Source organism: Oncorhynchus mykiss, chromosome 10, assembly GCF_013265735.2.
Source record: "Oncorhynchus mykiss isolate Arlee chromosome 10, USDA_OmykA_1.1, whole genome shotgun sequence".
Lineage (NCBI taxonomy): Eukaryota > Metazoa > Chordata > Actinopteri > Salmoniformes > Salmonidae > Oncorhynchus > Oncorhynchus mykiss.
In genome coordinates, this window is record NC_048574.1 from 84,284,906 (window position 1) to 84,304,905 (window position 20,000).

The following is a 20,000-nucleotide window of genomic DNA, read 5'->3' on the forward strand; positions in this document are numbered from 1 at the left end:
TAAATAATTAAATCATAGAGGGACTATAGATCTGTCTCCGTCCCACAATTAAATAATTAAATCATAGGAGGGACTATAGATCTGTCTCCGTCCCACAATTAAATCATAGGGGGACTATAGATCTGTCTCCGTCCCACAATTAAATCATAAGGGGACTATAGATCTGTCTCCGTCCCACAATTAAATAATTAAATCATAGGAGGGACTATGGATCTGTCTCCGTCCCACAATTAAATCATAGGAGGGACTATAGATCTATCTCCGTCCCACAATTAAATAATTAAATCATAGGGGGACTATAGATCTGTCTCCGTCCCACAATTAAATCATAGGGGAACTATAGATCTGTCTCCGTCCCACAATTAAATCATAGGGGGACTATAGATCTGTCTCCGTCCCACAATTAAATAATTAAATCATAGGGGGACTATAGATCTATCTCCGTCCCACAATTAAATCATAGAGGGACTATAGATCTGTCTCCGTCCCACAATTAAATCATAGAGGGACTATAGATCTGTCTCCGTCTCACAATTAAATCATAGGGGACTATAGATCTATCTCCGTCCCACAATTAAATCATAGAGGGACTATAGATCTGTCTCCGTCCCACAATTAAATCATAGAGGGACTATAGATCTGTCTCCGTCTCACAATTAAATCATAGGGGGACTATAGATCTGTCTCCGTCTCACAATTAAATCATAGGGGACTATAGATCTATCTCCGTCCCACAATTAAATAATTAAATCATAGGGGGACTATGGATCTGTCTCGGTCCCACAATTAAATAATTAAATCATAGGGGGACTATGGATCTGTCTCGGTCCCACAATTAAATCATAGGGGGACTATAGATCTATCTCCGTCCCACAATTAAATAATTAAATCATATGGGGACTATAGATCTATCTCCGTCCCACAATTAAATCATAGGGGACTATAGATCTGTCTCTGTCCCACAATTAAATCATAGGGGACTATAGATCTGTCTCTGTCCCACAATTAAATAATTAAATCATAGGGGGACTATAGATCTATCTCCGTCCCACAATTAAATCATAGGGGGACTATAGATCCATCTCTGTCCCACAATTAAATAATTAAATCATAGGGGGACTATAGATCTATCTCCGTCCCACAATTAAATCATAGGGGACTATAGATCTGTCTCCGTCCGTTCGTACACCAGTACTCACAGTATGCTAGTCACACACAATACATCAGACGCCACTGGGCTAATTTTGACAAAATTATGATGCGTCTAGCCATAGATCTGGCCTTTACAAAACGACACTGATTGGCCAAAAGGGGGCGCTATAGTAATCAACTGAAATTCCAGTTCATGGTTTTTAATGAGAGAAACTCAACATGAACACGATTACAAAAACAATAAACGTGGCAAAACCCAAAAGAGATACACAAAGACAGGAAACAATCACCCACAAAATACCCACAGAATATGGCTGCCTAAATATGGTTCCCAATCAGAGACAACGACAGACAGCTGCCTCTAATTGAGGACCAATCTAGGCAACCATAAACATACAAAACTACCTAGAAAGGAAACAGCCCCATAAACATACAAAACCCCTAGACCAGACAAAACACATAAATCCCCCATGTCACACCCTGACCTAACCAAAATAATAAAGAAAACAAAGATAACTAAGGCCAGGGTGTGACAGGTGCGGCATCATCCTGGTGGAAAGCATGTTACTGTGACCTTGTTTGGATTTACACTTGTTTGATGTGAATTCAACAACAAAAATGGCACCATGTAAATTGGATGAAAAAAAGACAACATTCCCTCATGTTGATGACTTTTTCTTAAACCGATCAGTTTTCCACATCTTCACATTGATGTTTTGGGTTGAAATGATGTTGAAACAACGTTGATTTAACATTTTTTTTGCCCAGTGGGGAGATTTAGACAGTAGGCTATGTCAGTATATAGCCCTGTCTAGCTGTAGAATCAGAATGAGTAGAACAGGCATCTCTGTGGTCTAAGGCAGGGGCGGACTGACCTTCTGGCATTTCTGGCAAATGCCAGATGGGCTGGTCTATATGTAGCCCAGTGGGCCTATCTAACTTTTTTTTTTCTTTTTTTTGCCCAAAATTATAATTATTTGGCTAAAAATGGGTGTGTTATAAATTCCAAGGTCTACATCTGGTCCCAGTCCACCCCTGGTCTATAAAAGCATGATAACCCTATGAGCTTAGTGAAAGCTATGCTTACCATGTAACTTTCATTTAATCGACGACATTGTAAACAATCACCCTTGACACTAGCTAACAACTGCGCAAACTATCGGCTGGCCCCTCGGTGGGTGGCTGGCCCCTTTCCCCGCGTGTGTGGCGAGTTTTCTGGAGGGGTAGAGTGGTGTGTGTGAGGGCCGCCGCCGGTGGGGGGTGGGCCGCTAAAAAGTTATTTTGAAAGTGACCCCAACTGTCAGGAATTGGACCGGGCAGCGGGTGCGCGCACACACACACACACACACACACACACACAGTCAGCTGTTCTGAGCTATGTCAGAAGATGACGGATACAGTTGTAGTGGAAGGACAAGTTAAATTCAGAGATGGGAAAAAGGTTCTTATCACCTTTAAAATGACATCTTCAAAACGTTTCCCGGAAGTTAACCGTTAATACAATAACGCGTTGATTTGACTGTTTGTTGTATTTGCTTTAACGTTGCTTTGCAGTGGAAGAGTCGTTGGGTCGCGTTGCGGAAGCCGTCCCCAGTCGCAGGTAGGTCTACGAAGCAACCAACTAATACTACATGTATTAAATGTCTCCCAACATTTAAAAAAAATAATTTAGCAGTCTTTTTAAATGTTTTCTACTGTAATCTTCTTTCACCAATAAGATTTTCAGGAATTAAAAGTAAGCGCGACTTGTCAATGTGTCATATGGCGACGCGCCAACCGGAGCGCATAGTGCAAATATCACATAACCACGGTTACACGTGTGTGTGTGTGTGTGTGTGTGTGGAGGGGGGGGGGGGGGGGGGGGGTCGCGCTACACTTAACACATGGATTTAAAAAGTTATACGCTTCTGTTTGCCTTTAACACAAACGCCTTGAGAAGACTGGGCAAGTTGGTTTAACAAACTGTTTTAGCATGTATTTCAATGCTTAGACCACTTACAGGACTTAGTTGTGTCCAAGCAATAAAGTCAGGCTAGTTTAGCTACCTATGCTACCTGTCTAAAACCAAAGGCTTACATAAGAAGTATACCATATCATTCTGGTTAATTGCTTTCCCTGGTGTGTGTGTGTGTGTGTGTGTGTGTGTGTGTGTGTGTGTGTGTGTGTGTGTGTGTGTGTGTGTGTGTGTGTGTGTGTGTGAGACTGTGTGTGTGCGAGACTGTGTGTGTGTGTGAGACTGTGTGTGTGTGTGTGTGTCTCTCTGAAGAGCAGTGATAAGATGAGAATAGAGAAACAGACTGAAACACTTGGAGAGACACAGCTGTGTTTGTAATGTTCCTTTCTTCAGACATTGTCTCTCAGTGGAACTAAAAGGTGTATTGTGTCGAGCCGTCAACATGTTCTAGAACAACATGTGCCTTGTGTTCTGGAATACATAGACAGTGATTCTAGTTCTAAGAGTGATTCCCACGAGATCCTGTGTTCCAATGCCTTTGAGGAGACCGATTGGGCGCCAGTGTGGCTGTTTATTGGACATTTCCTTCCTTGATGGGGCTGTGCTGTTATGTTCCTCGGACAGCCCTCCCTCTCTGTCACGGTGGGGTCTAATTGGTCTGTTATGTTCCTCGGACAGTCCTCCCTCTCTGTCACGGTGGGGTCTAATTGGTCTGTTATGTCCCTCGGACAGCCCTCCCTCTCTATCACGGTGGGGTCTAATTGGTCTGTTATGTTCCTCGGACAGCCCTCCCTCTGTCACGGAGACGTCTAATTGGTCTGTTATGTCCCTCAGACAGCCCTCCCTCTCTGTCACGGTGGGGTCTAATTGGTCTGTTATGTCCCTCGGACGGCCCTCCCTCTCTGTCACGGTGGGGTCTAATTGGTCTGTTATGTCCCTCGGACGGCCCTCCCCCTCTGTCACGGTGGGGTCTCATTGGCCACTTCTCTCCTGATGTAATACATATATTCTGAGCAATTCCACAACAAATAAATAAAAACACACATCTAAGTAAGGAATGGAATAAGAATATATGAATATAAATATACGGACGAGTGATGTCAGAGCGGCGTAGGTTAAGGTGCAGTTTCTGGTAAGTTGATGCCGCTCAAATATCCAATAGTTCTTCCCGGCTGTATGTAATAACACTTTTTATAAAATTAAAAAAAAATAATAATACTGTACACTTTCCTAAGGACTAGAAGCGAGGCAGCCCTCTCTGTCGGCACCCTTGTGTTATGTGTATTGGGAAGGGAGGATGGATGGGCAGTGTATATGTAACAGTATAGCTTCCGTCCCTCTCCTCGCCCCGACCCGGAACCAGGGACCCTCTGCACACGTCAACAACTGACACCCACGAAGCATCGTTACCTGTCGTGCCACAAAAAAAGCCACGGCCCTTGCAGAGCAAAGGAGGAACCAACTACTTCAAGGTCTCAGAGCGAGTGACGTCACCGATTGAAATGCTATAAGCTAACTAAGCTAGCCATTTCACACCTGTTACTTATACATTGAGCACTATTAATAGTCTGGTAGCAGCAGTTGTGATGTGTGTTGAGGTGCGGAGAATCAGTGCAGGTGGTCAGTCCAGTTCAAGTGTTCAGCAGTCTGATGACTTGTAGATAGAAACTGTCTCTGAGCCTGTTGGTGTCTATATCAATAGTTAGTCTTCAGCTGGACCAGGATCACTCAGCTGTGTTAGCGTTGCTATGACAGCAGGAAGTCTGTATTGATAGTGTTAGTTAGTCTTCAACTGGACCAGGATCACTCAGCTGTGTTAGCGTTGCTATGACAGCAGGAAGTCTGTATTGATAGTGTTAGTTAGTCTTCAGCTGGACCAGGATCACTCAGCTGTGTTAGCGTTGCTATGACAGCAGGAAGTCTGTATTGATAGTGTTAGTTAGTCTTCAACTGGACCAGGATCACTCAGCTGTGTTAGCGTTGCTATGACAGCAGGAAGTCTGTATTGATAGTGTTAGTTAGTCTTCAACTGGACCAGGATCACTCAGCTGTGTTAGTGTTGCTATGACAGCAGGAAGTCTGTATTGATAGTGTTAGTTGGTCTACAGCTGGACCAGGATCACTCAGCTGTGTTAGCGTTGCTATGACAGCAGGATGTCTGTATTGATAGTGTTAGTTGGTCTACAGCTGGACCAGGATCACTCAGCTGTGTTAGCGTTGCTATGACAGCTTTGTTGACTGACTATGTACAGACTTATCTCTATAGCAACCACTTTGTTGACTGACAATGTACAGACTCATCTCTGTAGCAACCACTTTGTTGACTGACAATGTACAGACTCATCTCTATAGCAACCACTTTTGTTGACTGACAATGTACAGACTCATCTCTGTAGCAACCACTTTGTTGACTGACAATGTACAGACTCATCTCTGTAGCAACCACTTTTGTTGACTGACAATGTACAGACTCATCTCTATGGCAACCATTTTGCTGACAGATACACACAAGAGGCCTATATATATGATTTACATTAGGATGTTAGACTATATTATGTTATATAACATGTTATTTACAATCTGTTCCAATTGAATGAAGAACCCACAAAGGTATACATTTAAAATATACACATTAACGTTATGGTGTCTATAGTACGTTTAAATATATTAATAAATCATTGACACCGCTTCAAAAATCATAAGCCAACCACAGCCACATCCCTGATTGGTTAGCCTGTTTTGAATGTTTCTGATTCATATCGATGCCACACAGATACCAACTTATCTGGGTTTTAAACGGCCTAAAGGGGCAGTTGACCTGATTTCCATCAAACGTGTATTTCATACTTGTATGTAGGCTGGCTGTAAATGAGAAATGCTCTCATACAACCAGGACTAATTGAGAATTGCTCTCATACGACCAGGACTAATTGAGAATTGCTCTCATCCAACCAGGACTAATTGAGAATTGCTCTCATACGACCAGGACTAATTGAGAATTGCTCTCATCCAACCAGAACTAATTGAGAATTGCTCTCATACAACCAGGACTAATTGAGAATTGCTCTCATACAACCAGGACTAATTGAGAATTGCTCTCATACAACCAGGACTAATTGAGAATTGCTCTCATCCGACCAGGACTAATTGAGAATTGCTCTCATACAACCAGGACTAATTGAGAATTGCTCTCATACAACCAGGACTAATTGAGAATTGCTCTCATACAACCAGGACTAATTGAGAATTGCTCTCATACAACCAGGACTAATTGAGAATTGCTCTCATACAACCAGGACTAATTGAGAATTGCTCTCATACGACCAGGACTAATTGAGAATTGCTCTCATACAACCAGGACTAATTGAGAATTGCTCTCATACAACCAGGACTAATTGAGAATTGCTCTCATACGACCAGGACTAATTGAGAATTGCTCTCATCCAACCAGGACTAATTGAGAATTGCTCTCATACGACCAGGACTAATTGAGAATTGCTCTCATACGACCAGGACTAATTGAGAATTGCTCTCATACAACCAGGACTAATTGAGAATTGCTCTCATACAACCAGGACTAATTGAGAATTGCTCTCATACAACCAGGACTAATTGAGAATTGCTCTCATACAACCAGGACTAATTGAGAATTGCTCTCATACAACCAGGACTAATTGAGAATTGCTCTCATACAACCAGGACTAATTGAGAATTGCTCTCATCCAACCAGGACTAATTGAGAATTGCTCTCATACGACCAGGACTAATTGAGAATTGCTCTCATACGACCAGGACTAATTGAGAATTGCTCTCATCCAACCAGGACTAATTGAGAATTGCTCTCATACGACCAGGACTAATTGAGAATTGCTCTCATACGACCAGGACTAATTGAGAATTGCTCTCATACGACCAGGACTAATTGAGAATTGCTCTCATACAACCAAGACTAATTGAGAATTGCTCTCATACAACCAGGACTAATTGAGAATTGCTCTCATCCAACCAGGACTAATTGAGAATTGCTCTCATACAACCAAGACTAATTGAGAATTGCTCTCATACAACCAGGACTAATTGAGAATTGCTCTCATACAACCAGGACTAATTGAGAATTGCTCTCATCCAACCAGGACTAATTGAGAATTGCTCTCATACAACCAGGACTAATTGAGAATTGCTCTCATACAACCAGGACTAATTGAGAATTGCTCTCATACGACCAGGACTAATTGAGAATTGCTCTCATACGACCAGGACTAATTGAGAATTGCTCTCATACGACCAGGACTAATTGAGAATTGCTCTCATACGACCAGGACTAATTGAGAATTGCTCTCATACGACCAGGACTAATTGAGAATTGCTCTTGTAACGGATGTGAAATGGCTAGCTAGTTAGCGGTGGTGCAGCGCTAAATAGCGTTTCAATCGGTGACGTCACTCGCTCTGAGACCTTGAAGTAGTTGTTCCCCCTTTGCTCTGCAAGGGCCGCGGCTTTTGTGGAGCGATGTGTGCAGAGGGTCCCTGGTTCGCGCCCGGGTATGGGCGAGGGGACGGCCTAAAGTTATACTGTTACACTCTCATACAACCAGGACTAATTCTCCAGGGCAAATCAAGTTCTATAATATTCTGTCTATAGAATTACATATTACTACACATTACACATATTACTATAGAATTCTGTTACATATTAGAAGGGGTTATTGTTCTGTTACATATTACAAGGGGTTATTGTCCTGTTACATATTAGAAGGGGTTATTGTTCTGTTACATGTTCTGTTACATGTTAGAAGGGGTTATTGTCCTGTTACATATTAGAAGGGGTTATTGTCCTGTTACATATTAGAAGGGGTTATTGTCCTGTTACATATTAGAAGGGGTTATTGTTCTGTTACATATTAGAAGGGGTTATTTTTTATTTATTTTTGTTTTTAGGGGGTAGATCAGATTTAATATTGCAGATCTTCTATTAATGTCCCCTCAACCCCTCCCATCTATCTCTGAACACCATCCAGTCCCATCCTTCAGCTCCCCTCAACCCCTCCCATCTATCTCTGAACACCATCCAGTCCCATCCTTCAGCTCCCCTCAACCCCTCCCATCTATCTCTGAACACCATCCAGTCCCAGCCTTCAGCTCCCCTCAACCCCTCCTTTCTATCTCTGAACATCATCCAGTCCTTCAGCTCCCCTCAACCCCTCCTTTCTATCTCTGAACATCATCCAGTCCTTCAGCTCCCCTCAACCCCTCCCATCTATGAACACCATCCAGTCCTTCAGCTCCCCTCAACCCCTCACATCTATCTCTGAACACCATCCAGTCCTTTCAGCTCCCCTCAACCCCTCCCATCTATCTCTGAACACCACCCAGTCCTTTCAGCTCCCCTCAACCCCTCCCATCTATCTCTGAACACCATCCAGTCCCTTCAGCTCCCCTTAACCCCTCCCATCTATCTCTGAACACCATCCAGTCCTTCAGCTCCCCTCAACCCCTCCCATCTATCTCTGAACACCATCCAGTCCCAGCCTTCAGCTCCCCTCAACCCCTCCCATCTATCTCTGAACATCATCCAGTCCTTCACCTCCCCTCAAGCCCTCCCATCTATCTCTGAACACCATCCAGTCCCAGCCTTCAGCTCCCTTCAACCCCTCCCATCTATCTCTGAACACCATCCAGTCCCAGCCTTCAGCTCCCTTCAACCCCTCCCATCTATCTCTGAACACCATCCAGTCCCAGCCTTCAGCTCCCTTCAACCCCTCCCATCTATCTCTGAACACCATCCAGTCCTTCAGCTCCCCTCAACCCCTCCCATCTATCTCTGAACACCATCCAGTCCCATCCTTCACCTCCCCTCAACCCCTCCCATCTATCTCTGAACACCATCCAGTCCCAGCCTTCAGCTCCCTTCAACCCCTCCCATCTATCTCTGAACACCATCCAGTCCCAGCCTTCAGCTCCCTTCAACCCCTCCCATCTATCTCTGAACACCATCCAGTCCCAGCCTTCAGCTCCCTTCAACCCCTCCCATCTATCTCTGAACACCATCCAGTCCCAGCCTTCAGCTCCCCTCAACCCCTCCCATCTATCTCTTAACACCATCCAGTCCCATCCTTCAGCTCCCCTCAACCCCTCCCATCTATCTCTGAACACCATCCAGTCCCATCCTTCAGCTCCCCTCAACCCCTCCCATCTATCTCTGAACACCATCCAGTCCCATCCTTCAGCTCCCCTCAACCCCTCCCATCTATCTCTGAACACCATCCAGTCCCATCCTTCAGCTCCCCTCAACCCCTCCCATCTATCTCTGAACACCATCCAGTCCCAGCCTTCAGCTCCCTTCAACCCCTCCCATCTATCTCTGAACACCATCCAGTCCCAGCCTTCAGCTCCCTTCAACCCCTCCAATCTATCTCTGAACACCATCTAGTCCCATCCTTCAGCTCCCCTCAACCCCTCCCATCTATCTCTGAACACCATCCAGTCCCATCCTTCAGCTCCCCTCAACCCCTCCCATCTATCTCTGAACACCATCCAGTCCCAGCCTTCAGCTCCCCTCAACCCCTCCCATCTATCTCTGAACACCATCCAGTCCCAGCCTTCAGCTCCCTTCAACCCCTCCCATCTATCTCTGAACACCATCCAGTCCCAGCCTTCAGCTCCCTTCAACCCCTCCCATCTATCTCTGAACACCATCCAGTCCCAGCCTTCAGCTCCCCTCAACCCCTCCCATCTATCTCTTAACACCATCCAGTCCCATCCTTCAGCTCCCCTCAACCCCTCCCATCTATCTCTGAACACCATCCAGTCCCATCCTTCAGCTCCCCTCAACCCCTCCCATCTATCTCTGAACACCATTCAGTCCCATCCTTCAGCTCCCCTCAACCCCTCCCATCTATCTCTGAACACCATCCAGTCCCATCCTTCAGCTCCCCTCAACCCCTCCCATCTATCTCTGAACACCATCCAGTCCCAGCCTTCAGCTCCCTTCAACCCCTCCCATCTATCTCTGAACACCATCCAGTCCCAGCCTTCAGCTCCCTTCAACCCCTCCCATCTATCTCTGAACACCATCCAGTCCCATCCTTCAGCTCCCCTCAACCCCTCCCATCTATCTCTGAACACCATCCAGTCCTTCAGCTCCCCTCAACCCCTCCCATCTATCTCTGAACACCATCCAGTCCCATCCTTCAGCTCCCCTCAACCCCTCCCATCTATCTCTGAACACCATCCAGTCCCATCCTTCAGCTCCCCTCAACCCCTCCCATCTATCTCTGAACACCATCCAGTCCCATCCTTCAGCTCCACTCAACCCCTCCCATCTATCTCTGAACACCATCCAGTCCCATCCTTCAGCTCCACTCAACCCCTCCCATCTATCTCTGAACACCATCCAGTCCCATCCTTCCTCTCCCCTCAGCCCCTCCCATCTATCTCTGAACACCATCCAGTCCCATCCTTCAGCTCCCCTCAACCCCTCCCATCTATCTCTGAACACCATCCAGTCCCATCCTTCCTCTCCCCTCAACCCCTCCCATCTATCTCTGAACACCATCCAGTCCTTCAGCTCCCCTCAACCCCTCCCATCTATCTCTAAAAGGGATTCTATGTTCAAAATGATTTCACCATCTCTCCTCTCCTCCCTCTCTACCCAGACTGCCTCTCTCTCCTGGTCTACCGGGATAAGTCCGATAAGGTCAGGGGTCGTCGTGAGCGGCTGCAGATGACCTTGGAGGGGATCTGTGGAGTGGAGCCGGGGTTAGGGTACGACGGGGTGGCCTACACCCTCACCATCCTCTGTCTGGGACACACAGTGGGACTGGGCTTCGACAGCAGAGAGGGGCTGACGGCATGGGACGCTAGGCTGAGATACAGCCTGGGAGAAGGTAGGCTGAGATACAGCCTGGGAGAAGGTAGGCTGAGCTACAGCCTGGGAGAAGGTAGGCTGAGATACAGCCTGGGAGAAGGTAGGCTGAGATACAGCCTGGGAGAAGGTAGGCTGAGATACAGACTGGGAGAAGGTAGGCTGAGATACAGCCTGGGAGAAGGTAGGCTGAGATACAGACTGGGAGAAGGTAGGCTGAGATACAGCCTGGGAGAAGGTAGGCTGAGCTACAGCCTGGGAGAAGGTAGGTTGAGCTACAGCCTGGGAGAAGGTAGGCTGAGATACAGCCTGGGAGAAGGTAGGCTGAGATACAGACTGGGAGAAGGTAGGGTGGAGGGGGGGAAGTAGTGTGTGTGTGCCTCGTGTGTCTGTGTCTGTGTCTGTCTGTGTGTGTGTGTGTGTGCGTGCGTGTGTGTGTGTGTGCGCCGGAGTTTGTGAAGAAGTTGGTTTAATAAATACATCTCAGTCTAGACCAGTGGCGGTTGGTGTCGTCAACATTAGGGAGGATAGTTTTTGGTTTGTTTAATGAGCATGGCCTTATTTCAATTACAGCAGGTTGGATGACTGTCATTCATATTCACCCAGTTCAATGTAACAGTGACAGGTTTAGGTTACTGTCATTCATATTCACCCAGTTCAATGTAACAGTGATAGGTTTAGGTTACTGTCATTCATATTCACCCAGTTCAATGTAACAGTGACAGGTTTAGGTTACTGTCATTCATATTCACCCAGTTCAATGTAACAGTGATAGGTTTAGGTTACTGTCATTCACCCAGTTCAATGTAACAGTGACAGGTTTAGGTTACTGTCATTCATATTCACCCAGTTCAATGTAACAGTGACAGGTTTAGGTTACTGTCATTCATATTCACCCAGTTCAATGTAACAGTGATAGGTTTAGGTTACTGTCATTCACCCAGTTCAATGTAACAGTGACAGGTTTAGGTTACTGTCATTCATATTCACCCAGTTCAATGTAACAGTGACAGATTTAGGTTACTGTCATTCATATTCACCCAGTTCAATGTAACAGTGACAGGTTTAGGTTACTGTCATTCATATTCACCCAGTTCAATGTAACAGTGACAGGTTTAGGTTACTGTCATTCATATTCACCCAGTTCAATGTAACAGTGACAGGTTTAGGTTACTGTCATTCACCCAGATCAATGTAACAGTGACAGGTTTAGGTTACTGTCATTCATATTCACCCAGTTCAATGTAACAGTGACAGGTTTAGGTTACTGTCATTCACCCAGTTCAATGTAACAGTGACAGGTTTAGGTTACTGTCATTCACCCAGTTCAATGTAACAGTGACAGGTTTAGGTTACTGTCATTCATATTCACCCAGTTCAATGTAACAGTGACAGGTTTAGGTTACTGTCATTCACCCAGTTCAATGTAACAGTGACAGGTTTAGGTTACTGTCATTCATATTCACCCAGTTCAATGTAACAGTGACAGGTTTAGGTTACTGTCATTCATATTCACCCAGTTCAATGTAACAGTGATAGGTTTAGGTTACTGTCATTCATATCCACCCAGTTCAATGTAACAGTGACAGGTTTAGGTTACTGTCATTCACCCAGTTCAATGTAACAGTGATAGGTTTAGGTTACTGTCATTCATATCCACCCAGTTCAATGTCACATCCATAGGTTTAGGTTACTACATGATACTCATATTTTCCCTGTACCCATCATGAGGAGGCTACAACCCGGCCTACGAATGAACGTTTACAACGTAGGCGCACACAGGTCGAGAGACAGATTGTCGTAATCACGGTGACAGACAGCGACACATTCAATATCGCCCGCATCTAGCTGGTCTGGGGTCTAATCATTAGTCCAAACAGTTTCAAAACCTTTTTTTTCAAAACGTTTTGCAACTAAAATAAAGAGTTTTCTATTGGACCAATTCAAGTAGGTCTCTCCCGGGTTTCGTTCAATTTGCTTCCCTTGAAGAAACATTTATGCAACAAGATTGGTGGAATTATAATTTTTGTAATCTTTATTTAACTAGGCAAGTCAGTTAAGAACAAAGTCTTATTTTCAATGACGGTCTAGGAACAGTGGGTTAACTGCCTTGTTCAGGGGCAGAAGGACAGATTTGTACCTTGTCAGCTCGGGGATTCGAACTTGCAACCTTTCGGTTACAGGCCCAACGCTCTAACCACAAGGCTACCTGCCGCCCAAATACACCCGTTATCACCCACACAGTTCCCTTTCATAGCAGCCACATACAGCATCATCACTTTGCTTGTTGTATAATTCCTTCTAGCATCTACGCTCTCTCTCCTCCTCCTCCTCCTCCTCACCTTTTCCTTTCGCTTGTGGATTTCAGCTCACAAAACAACAGCCGTCTGTGACCAGGTGCAAAAACGTCTCCAAGCCAAACCTTCATAGCATAACCGCTAACCACTAGCAGCTAACCACTAACAGCTAACCACTAACAGCTAACCGCTAACAACTAACCGCTAACAGCTAACCACTAACCGCTAACCACTAACCGCTAACCGCTACACAGTCTACATCGTAGTCACCATATTAACGTTATATAGTCAACAAACTAGAACTAACACGGTAGTAAACCCACAATCCAATCCATGTGTACAATCACGCAGTACAGCAAGCAGTTTAGCAGTTACACCGGGACGGAGGTTCACCTTCCAGCAAGACAGTGACCCTAAGCATACTGCTAAAGCAACACTCGAGTGGTTTAAGGGGAAACATGTAAATGTATTTGAATGGCCTAGTCAAAGCCCAGACCTCAATCCAATTGAGAATCTGTAGTATGACTTAAATCAAATGATACAACCCCCCCCCCCCCCCCCCCCCCCCCCAAAAAAAAAAAAAAAAAAATGCATTCCATGTTGTAAGGCAACAAAATAGGAAAAATGCCAAGGGGGGTGAATACTTTCGCAAGCCCCATTGACGACAGATCACAGCCAGCAGAGAGAGAGAGAGAGAGAGGACTGAACCCATTGATGACAGATCACAGCCAGCAGAGCACAACAGAGAGCGTTTAATCATCATTAATACTGGCATCAATCACCCAGCCTTGTGTGTGTACTGTATACTGTCAATCACCCAGCCGTGTGTGTGTACTGTATACTGTCCTAGACTTATGATCCGTGTGTACTGTATACTGTATACTGTCAATCACCCAGCCGTGTGTGTGTACTGTATACTGTCAATCACCCAGCCTTGTGTGTGTACTGTATACTGTCCTAGACTTATGATCCGTGTGTACTGTATACTGTCCTAGACTTATGATCCGTGTGTACTGTATACTGTCCTAGACTTATGATCCGTGTGTACTGTATACTGTCCTAGACTTATGATCCGTGTGTGTGTACTGTATACTGTCCTAGACTTATGATCCGTGTGTACTGTATACTGTCCTAGACTTATGATCCGTGTGTATGTATACTGTCCTAGACGTATGATCCGTGTGTGTGTATACTGTCCTAGACTTATGATCCGTGTGTGTGTATACTGTCCTAGACTAATGATCCGTGTGTGTGTATACTGTCCTAGACTTATGATCCGTGTGTGTGTATACTGTCCTAGACTTACGATCCGTGTGTACTGTATACTGTCCTAGACTTACGATCCGTGTGTATGTATACTGTCCTAGACTTACGATCCGTGTGTATGTATACTGTCCTAGACGTATGATCTGTGTGTGTGTATACTGTCCTAGACTTATGATCCGTGTGTATGTATACTGTCCTAGACTTATGATCTGTGTGTCTGTACTGTATGCTGTCCTAGACTAATGATCCGTGTGTGTGTACTGTATACTGTCCTAGACTAATGCTCCGTGTGTATGTATACTGTCCTAGACTAATGATCCGTGTGTACTGTATACTGTCCTAGACATATGATCCGTGTGTGTGTATACTGTCCTAGACTAATGATCCGTGTGTATGTACTGTATACTGTCCTAGACTAATGATCTGTGTGTGTGTATACTGTCCTAGACATATGATCCGTGTGTGTGTATACTGTCCTAGACTTATGATCTGTGTGTGTATACTGTCCTAGACTTATGATCCGTGTGTGTGTGTATACTGTCCTAGACTAATGATCTGTGTGTGTGTATACTGTCCTAGACTTATGATCCGTGTGTATGTACTGTATACTGTCCTAGACTAATGATCCGTGTGTGTGTATATTGTCCTAGACTTATGATCCGTGTGTACTGTATACTGTCCTAGACTTATGATCCGTGTGTATGTATACTGTCCTAGACTTATGATCCGTGTGTATGTGTACTGTATACTGTCCTAGACATATGATCCGTGTGTGTGTATACTGTCCTAGACTAATGATCCGTGTGTGTGTATACTGTCCTAGACTTATGATCCGTGTGTACTGTATACTGTCCTAGACTTATGATCCGTGTGTGTGTATACTGTCCTAGACTAATGATCCGTGTGTGTGTATACTGTCCTAGACTAATGATCCGTGTGTGTGTATACTGTCCTAGACTTATGATCCGTGTGTGTGTATACTGTCCTAGACTTATGATCCGTGTGTGTTACCTTCATTATGTCTCTGATTGATACAGAACTCATGGTGTGTGACAGCGGCTCTCTTTGCCTTTAGCTTAGTTTGAATAATAATTAATCTCTCTCTCTCTCTCGCTCTCTCTCTCCCTCCCCCTTCCCCCCTCTCTCTCTCTCTCTATCTCCCTCTATCTCTACCTCCCTCTCTCCCCCCTCTCTTGCTCTCTTTCTCTCTCAACCAGTCCACAGGTTCAGTGTAGGTGTTCAGCCAGGAACTAAGCTAGAGAGTGGTCCCGCCTCCTTGCACCTGTGCAACAACCTACTGGTCCTCACTAGGGACCTCCCGCCGGCCGTGATTGGCCAGTGGAAGCTGTCAGACCTGCGTCGCTATGGCGACGTGCCCAATGGCTTTGTTTTTGAGGGTGGCACTAGATGTGGATACTGTGAGTATGGAACCACAAAGGGACAGTGTCCCAAATGGCACCCTATTCCCTATGTAGGGCACTACTTTAGACCAGAACCCTATGGCACACTATTCCCTATATAGTGCACTACTTTAGACCAGAGCCCTATGGCACACTATTCCCTATATAGTGCACTACTTTAGACCAGAGCCCTATGGCACCCTATGTAGCGCACTACTTTAGACCAGAGCCCTATTCCCTATGTAGTGCACTACTTTAGACCAGAGCCCTACGGCACCCTATTCCCTATATAGTGCACTACTTTAGACCAGAGCCCTATGGAACCCTATGTAGTGCTCTACTTTAGACCAGAGCCCTATGGCACCCTATTCCCTATGTAGTACACTACTTTAGACCAGAGGCCTATGGCACCCTATTCCCTAAATAGTGCACTACTTTAGAGCAGAGCCCTATGGCACCCTATTCCCTATATAGTGCACTACTTTTGAGAATGGAACTCACTGTGTCAACGGGTTAGCTAGTTTTAATAAGAATTAAATGGAATTGTTTTGAATTCCAAAACATTTCCATAGTGACAGTTCACCAGGTCTGTGGCCTCCATCTCTGGTCCTGGAGAAATCGAGGTGTGCAGGCTTTTGTTCCATCCCAGCAGTACATTGTCCCTGTTTTGTGGTTGGTAGATATCTCAGAGTACAGTATAGTTTATCTCAGTACAGTATAGTTTATCTCAGTACAGTATAGTTGGTATCTCAGTACAGTATAGTTGGTATCTCAGTACAGTATAGTTGGTATCTCAGTACAGTATAGTTGGTATCTCAGTACAGTATAGTTGGTATCTCAGTACAGTATAGTTGGTATTTCAGTACAGTATAGTTTATCTCAGAGTACAGTATAGTTGGTATCTCAGAGTACAGTATAGTTGGTATCTCAGAGTACAGTATAGTTGGTATCTCAGAGTACAGTATAGTTGGTATCTCAGAGTACAGTATAGTTGGTATCTCAGTACAGTATAGTTGGTATCTCAGTACAGTATAGTTGGTATCTCAGTACAGTATAGTTGGTATTTCAGTACAGTATAGTTTATCTCAGTACAGTATAGTTGGTATCTCAGTACAGTATAGTTGGTATCTCAGAGTACAGTATAGTTAGTATCTCTGAGTACAGTATAGTTTTTCTCAGTACAGTATAGTTGGTATCTCAGTACAGTATAGTTGGTATCTCAGTACAGTACAGTATAGTTTATCTCAGTACAGTATAGTTGGTATCTCAGTACAGTATAGTTGGTATCTCAGAGTACAGTATAGTTGGTATCTCAGTACAGTATAGTTGGTATCTCAGTACAGTATAGTTGGTATCTCAGTACAGTATAGTTGGTATCTCAGAGTACAGTATAGTTAGTATCTCTGAGTACAGTATAGTTGGTATCTCAGTACAGTATAGTTGGTATCTCAGAGTACAGTATAGTTGGTATCTCAGTACAGTATAGTTGGTATCTCAGTACAGTATAGTTGGTATCTCAGTACAGTACAGTTGGTTGGTATCTCAGTACAGTATAGTTGGTATCTCAGTACAGTATAGTTGGTATATCAGTACAGTACAGTTGGTTGGTATCTCAGTACAGTATAGTTGGTATCTCAGTACAGTATAGTTGGTATCTCAGTACAGTACAGTTGGTTGGTATCACAGTACAGTATAGTTGGTATCTCAGTACAGTATAGTTGGTATCTCAGTACAGTACAGTTGGTTGGTATCACAGTACAGTATAGTTGGTATCTCAGTACAGTATAGTTGGTATCTCAGTACAGTATAGTTGGTATCTCAGTACAGTACAGTATAGTTGGTATCTCAGTACAGTATAGTTGGTATCTCAGTACAGTATAGTTGGTATCTCAGTACAGTACAGTATAGTTGGTATCTCAGTACAGTACAGTTGGTTGGTATGTCAGACCCTCATATCTACTGGTTTATTATGTCCACGGGGTCACTCTAAACTGCAGGCATATCAAATAGGTTTTTATAATACACACACACACACACACACACACACTGTCATGACGTTGCCCTCTTTGGGTACAACGAGCACTATTCCACCTCCCTCTGTCTCTCCTACACCCAGGCTGCTGCCACCTCAGGTCGTAAATTCCTGGAGGAGAATCCTGCCTCGTGGTCAGACTATATAGAGAGAGTGAGTTTTCATAGAGAGAACAAAGGAATTTCTTCCACCTCACAGAACTGGAGGTCCGAACGACATTCATGTTCCGGAGAAAGTGTAAAAGATCGGTGAAGAATCCAGTTTACGAACTGGTCCGGTTGGTGCAATGTGGTGAAACTCATGAGAGACAATACGGCCACATTACCATAACGCTGTTTATACAGGAGTCTCAAGTATGAGGCTTTACATCTAATTGTTGTACAAAATGAATGAGTAATTATGTGCTCGTGTCAACTGTCCTTACCGTAACGGGCCTGTCAGGACCAATGACAACTGTCTTTACCGTAACAGGCCTGTCAGGACCAAGGACAACTGTCTTTACCGTAACGGGCCTGTCAGGACCAATGACAACTGTCTTTACCGTAACAGGCCTGTCAGGACCAAGGACAACTGTCTTTACCGTAACGGGCCTGTCTTTACCGTAACGGGCCTGTCAGGACCAAAGACAACTGTCTTTACCGTAACACGCCTGTCAGGACCAATGACAACTGTCTTTACCGTAACGGGCCTGTCAGGACCAATGACAACTGTCTTTACCGTAACAGGCCTGTCAGGACCAATGACAACTGTCCTTACCGTAACAGGCCTGTCAGGACCAATGACAACTGTCTTTACCGTAACGGGCCTGTCTTTACCGTAACGGGCCTGTCAGGACCAAAGACAACTGTCTTTACCGTAACACGCCTGTCAGGACCAATGACAACTGTCTTTACCGTAACACGCCTGTCAGGACCAATGACAACTGTCTTTACCGTAACAGGCCTGTCAGGACCAATGACAACTGTCCTTACCGTAACAGGCCTGTCAGGACCAATGACAACTGTCTTTACCGTAACGGGCCTGTCTTTACCGTAACAGGCCTGTCAGGACCAAAGACAACTGTCTTTACCGTAACGGGCCTATCTTTACCGTAACGGGCCTGTCAGGACCAAAGACAACTGTCCTTACCGTAACGGGCCTGTCAGGACCAATGACAACTGTCCTTACCGTAACAGGCCTGTCAGGACCAAGGACAACTGTCTCTACCGTAACGGGCCTGTCTTTACCGTAACGGGCCTGTCAGGACCAATGACTACTGTCTCTACCGTAACGGGCCTGTCAGGACCAATGACAACTGTCTCTACCGTAACGGGCCTGTCTTTACCGTAACGGGCCTTTCAGGACCAATGACAACTGTCCTTACCGTAACGGGCCTGTCTTTACCGTAACGGGCCTGTCAGGACCAATGACAACTGTCTTTACCGTAACGGGCCTGTCAGGACCAAGGACAACTGTCTTTACCGTAACGGGCCTGTCTTTACCATAACGGGCCTGTCAGGACCAATGACAACTGTCCTTACCGTAACGGGCCTGTCTTTACCGTAACGGGCCTGTCAGGACCAATGACAACTGTCCTTACCGTAACGGGCCTGTCTTTACCGTAACGGGCCTGTCAGGACCAATGACAACTGTCTCTACCGTAACGGGCCTGTCTTTACCGTAACGGGCCTGTCAGGACCAATGACAACTGTCTCTACCGTAACGGGCCTGTCTCTACCGTAACGGGCCTTTCAGGACCAATGACAACGGTCTTTACCATAGCAAGGGTGCGTGTGTGTGTGTGTTTGAGAGAGAGAGAGACACACTCTCCTGGGCCTTAATACGAGTGTCTTGTTTCTTCACTCTATAAATACCACTCCCCCTAGAGCCATCTCAGACCAATCACCTCGGCCCTCTCCACCACCTCATTTACATATTGCCAGCTGCCCTCAGAACAGCAGTGGGGGAATGACATGTCCAGAATGAAGGGTGTGTTTTGTTACGGTAGAGAAATAGAACAGATAGAATGTGAGTGTTGGTTCATTATAGAAATAGAA

The 20,000-nt window shown here is 45.1% G+C and overlaps 1 protein-coding gene across 6 annotated transcripts in view; it reads left to right on the forward strand.

Moving 5' to 3' along the window:
• The first annotated feature begins 2,472 nt into the window (after positions 1–2,472).
• The window catches only part of LOC110514511 (protein Dok-7), a 60,518-nt gene continuing 42,990 nt past the window's right edge, over positions 2,473–20,000 (forward strand). For all 6 annotated transcript variants that reach the window (XM_036934303.1, XM_036934305.1, XM_036934308.1 and 3 more), the window contains exons 1-4: positions 2,473–2,593; positions 2,707–2,752; positions 10,761–10,991; positions 15,750–15,950. In XM_036934303.1, coding sequence (XP_036790198.1) covers positions 2,540–2,593; positions 2,707–2,752; positions 10,761–10,991; positions 15,750–15,950 — 532 coding nt within the window. In that variant the 5' untranslated portion in view covers positions 2,473–2,539. The remainder of the gene's footprint in view (positions 2,594–2,706; positions 2,753–10,760; positions 10,992–15,749; positions 15,951–20,000) is intronic.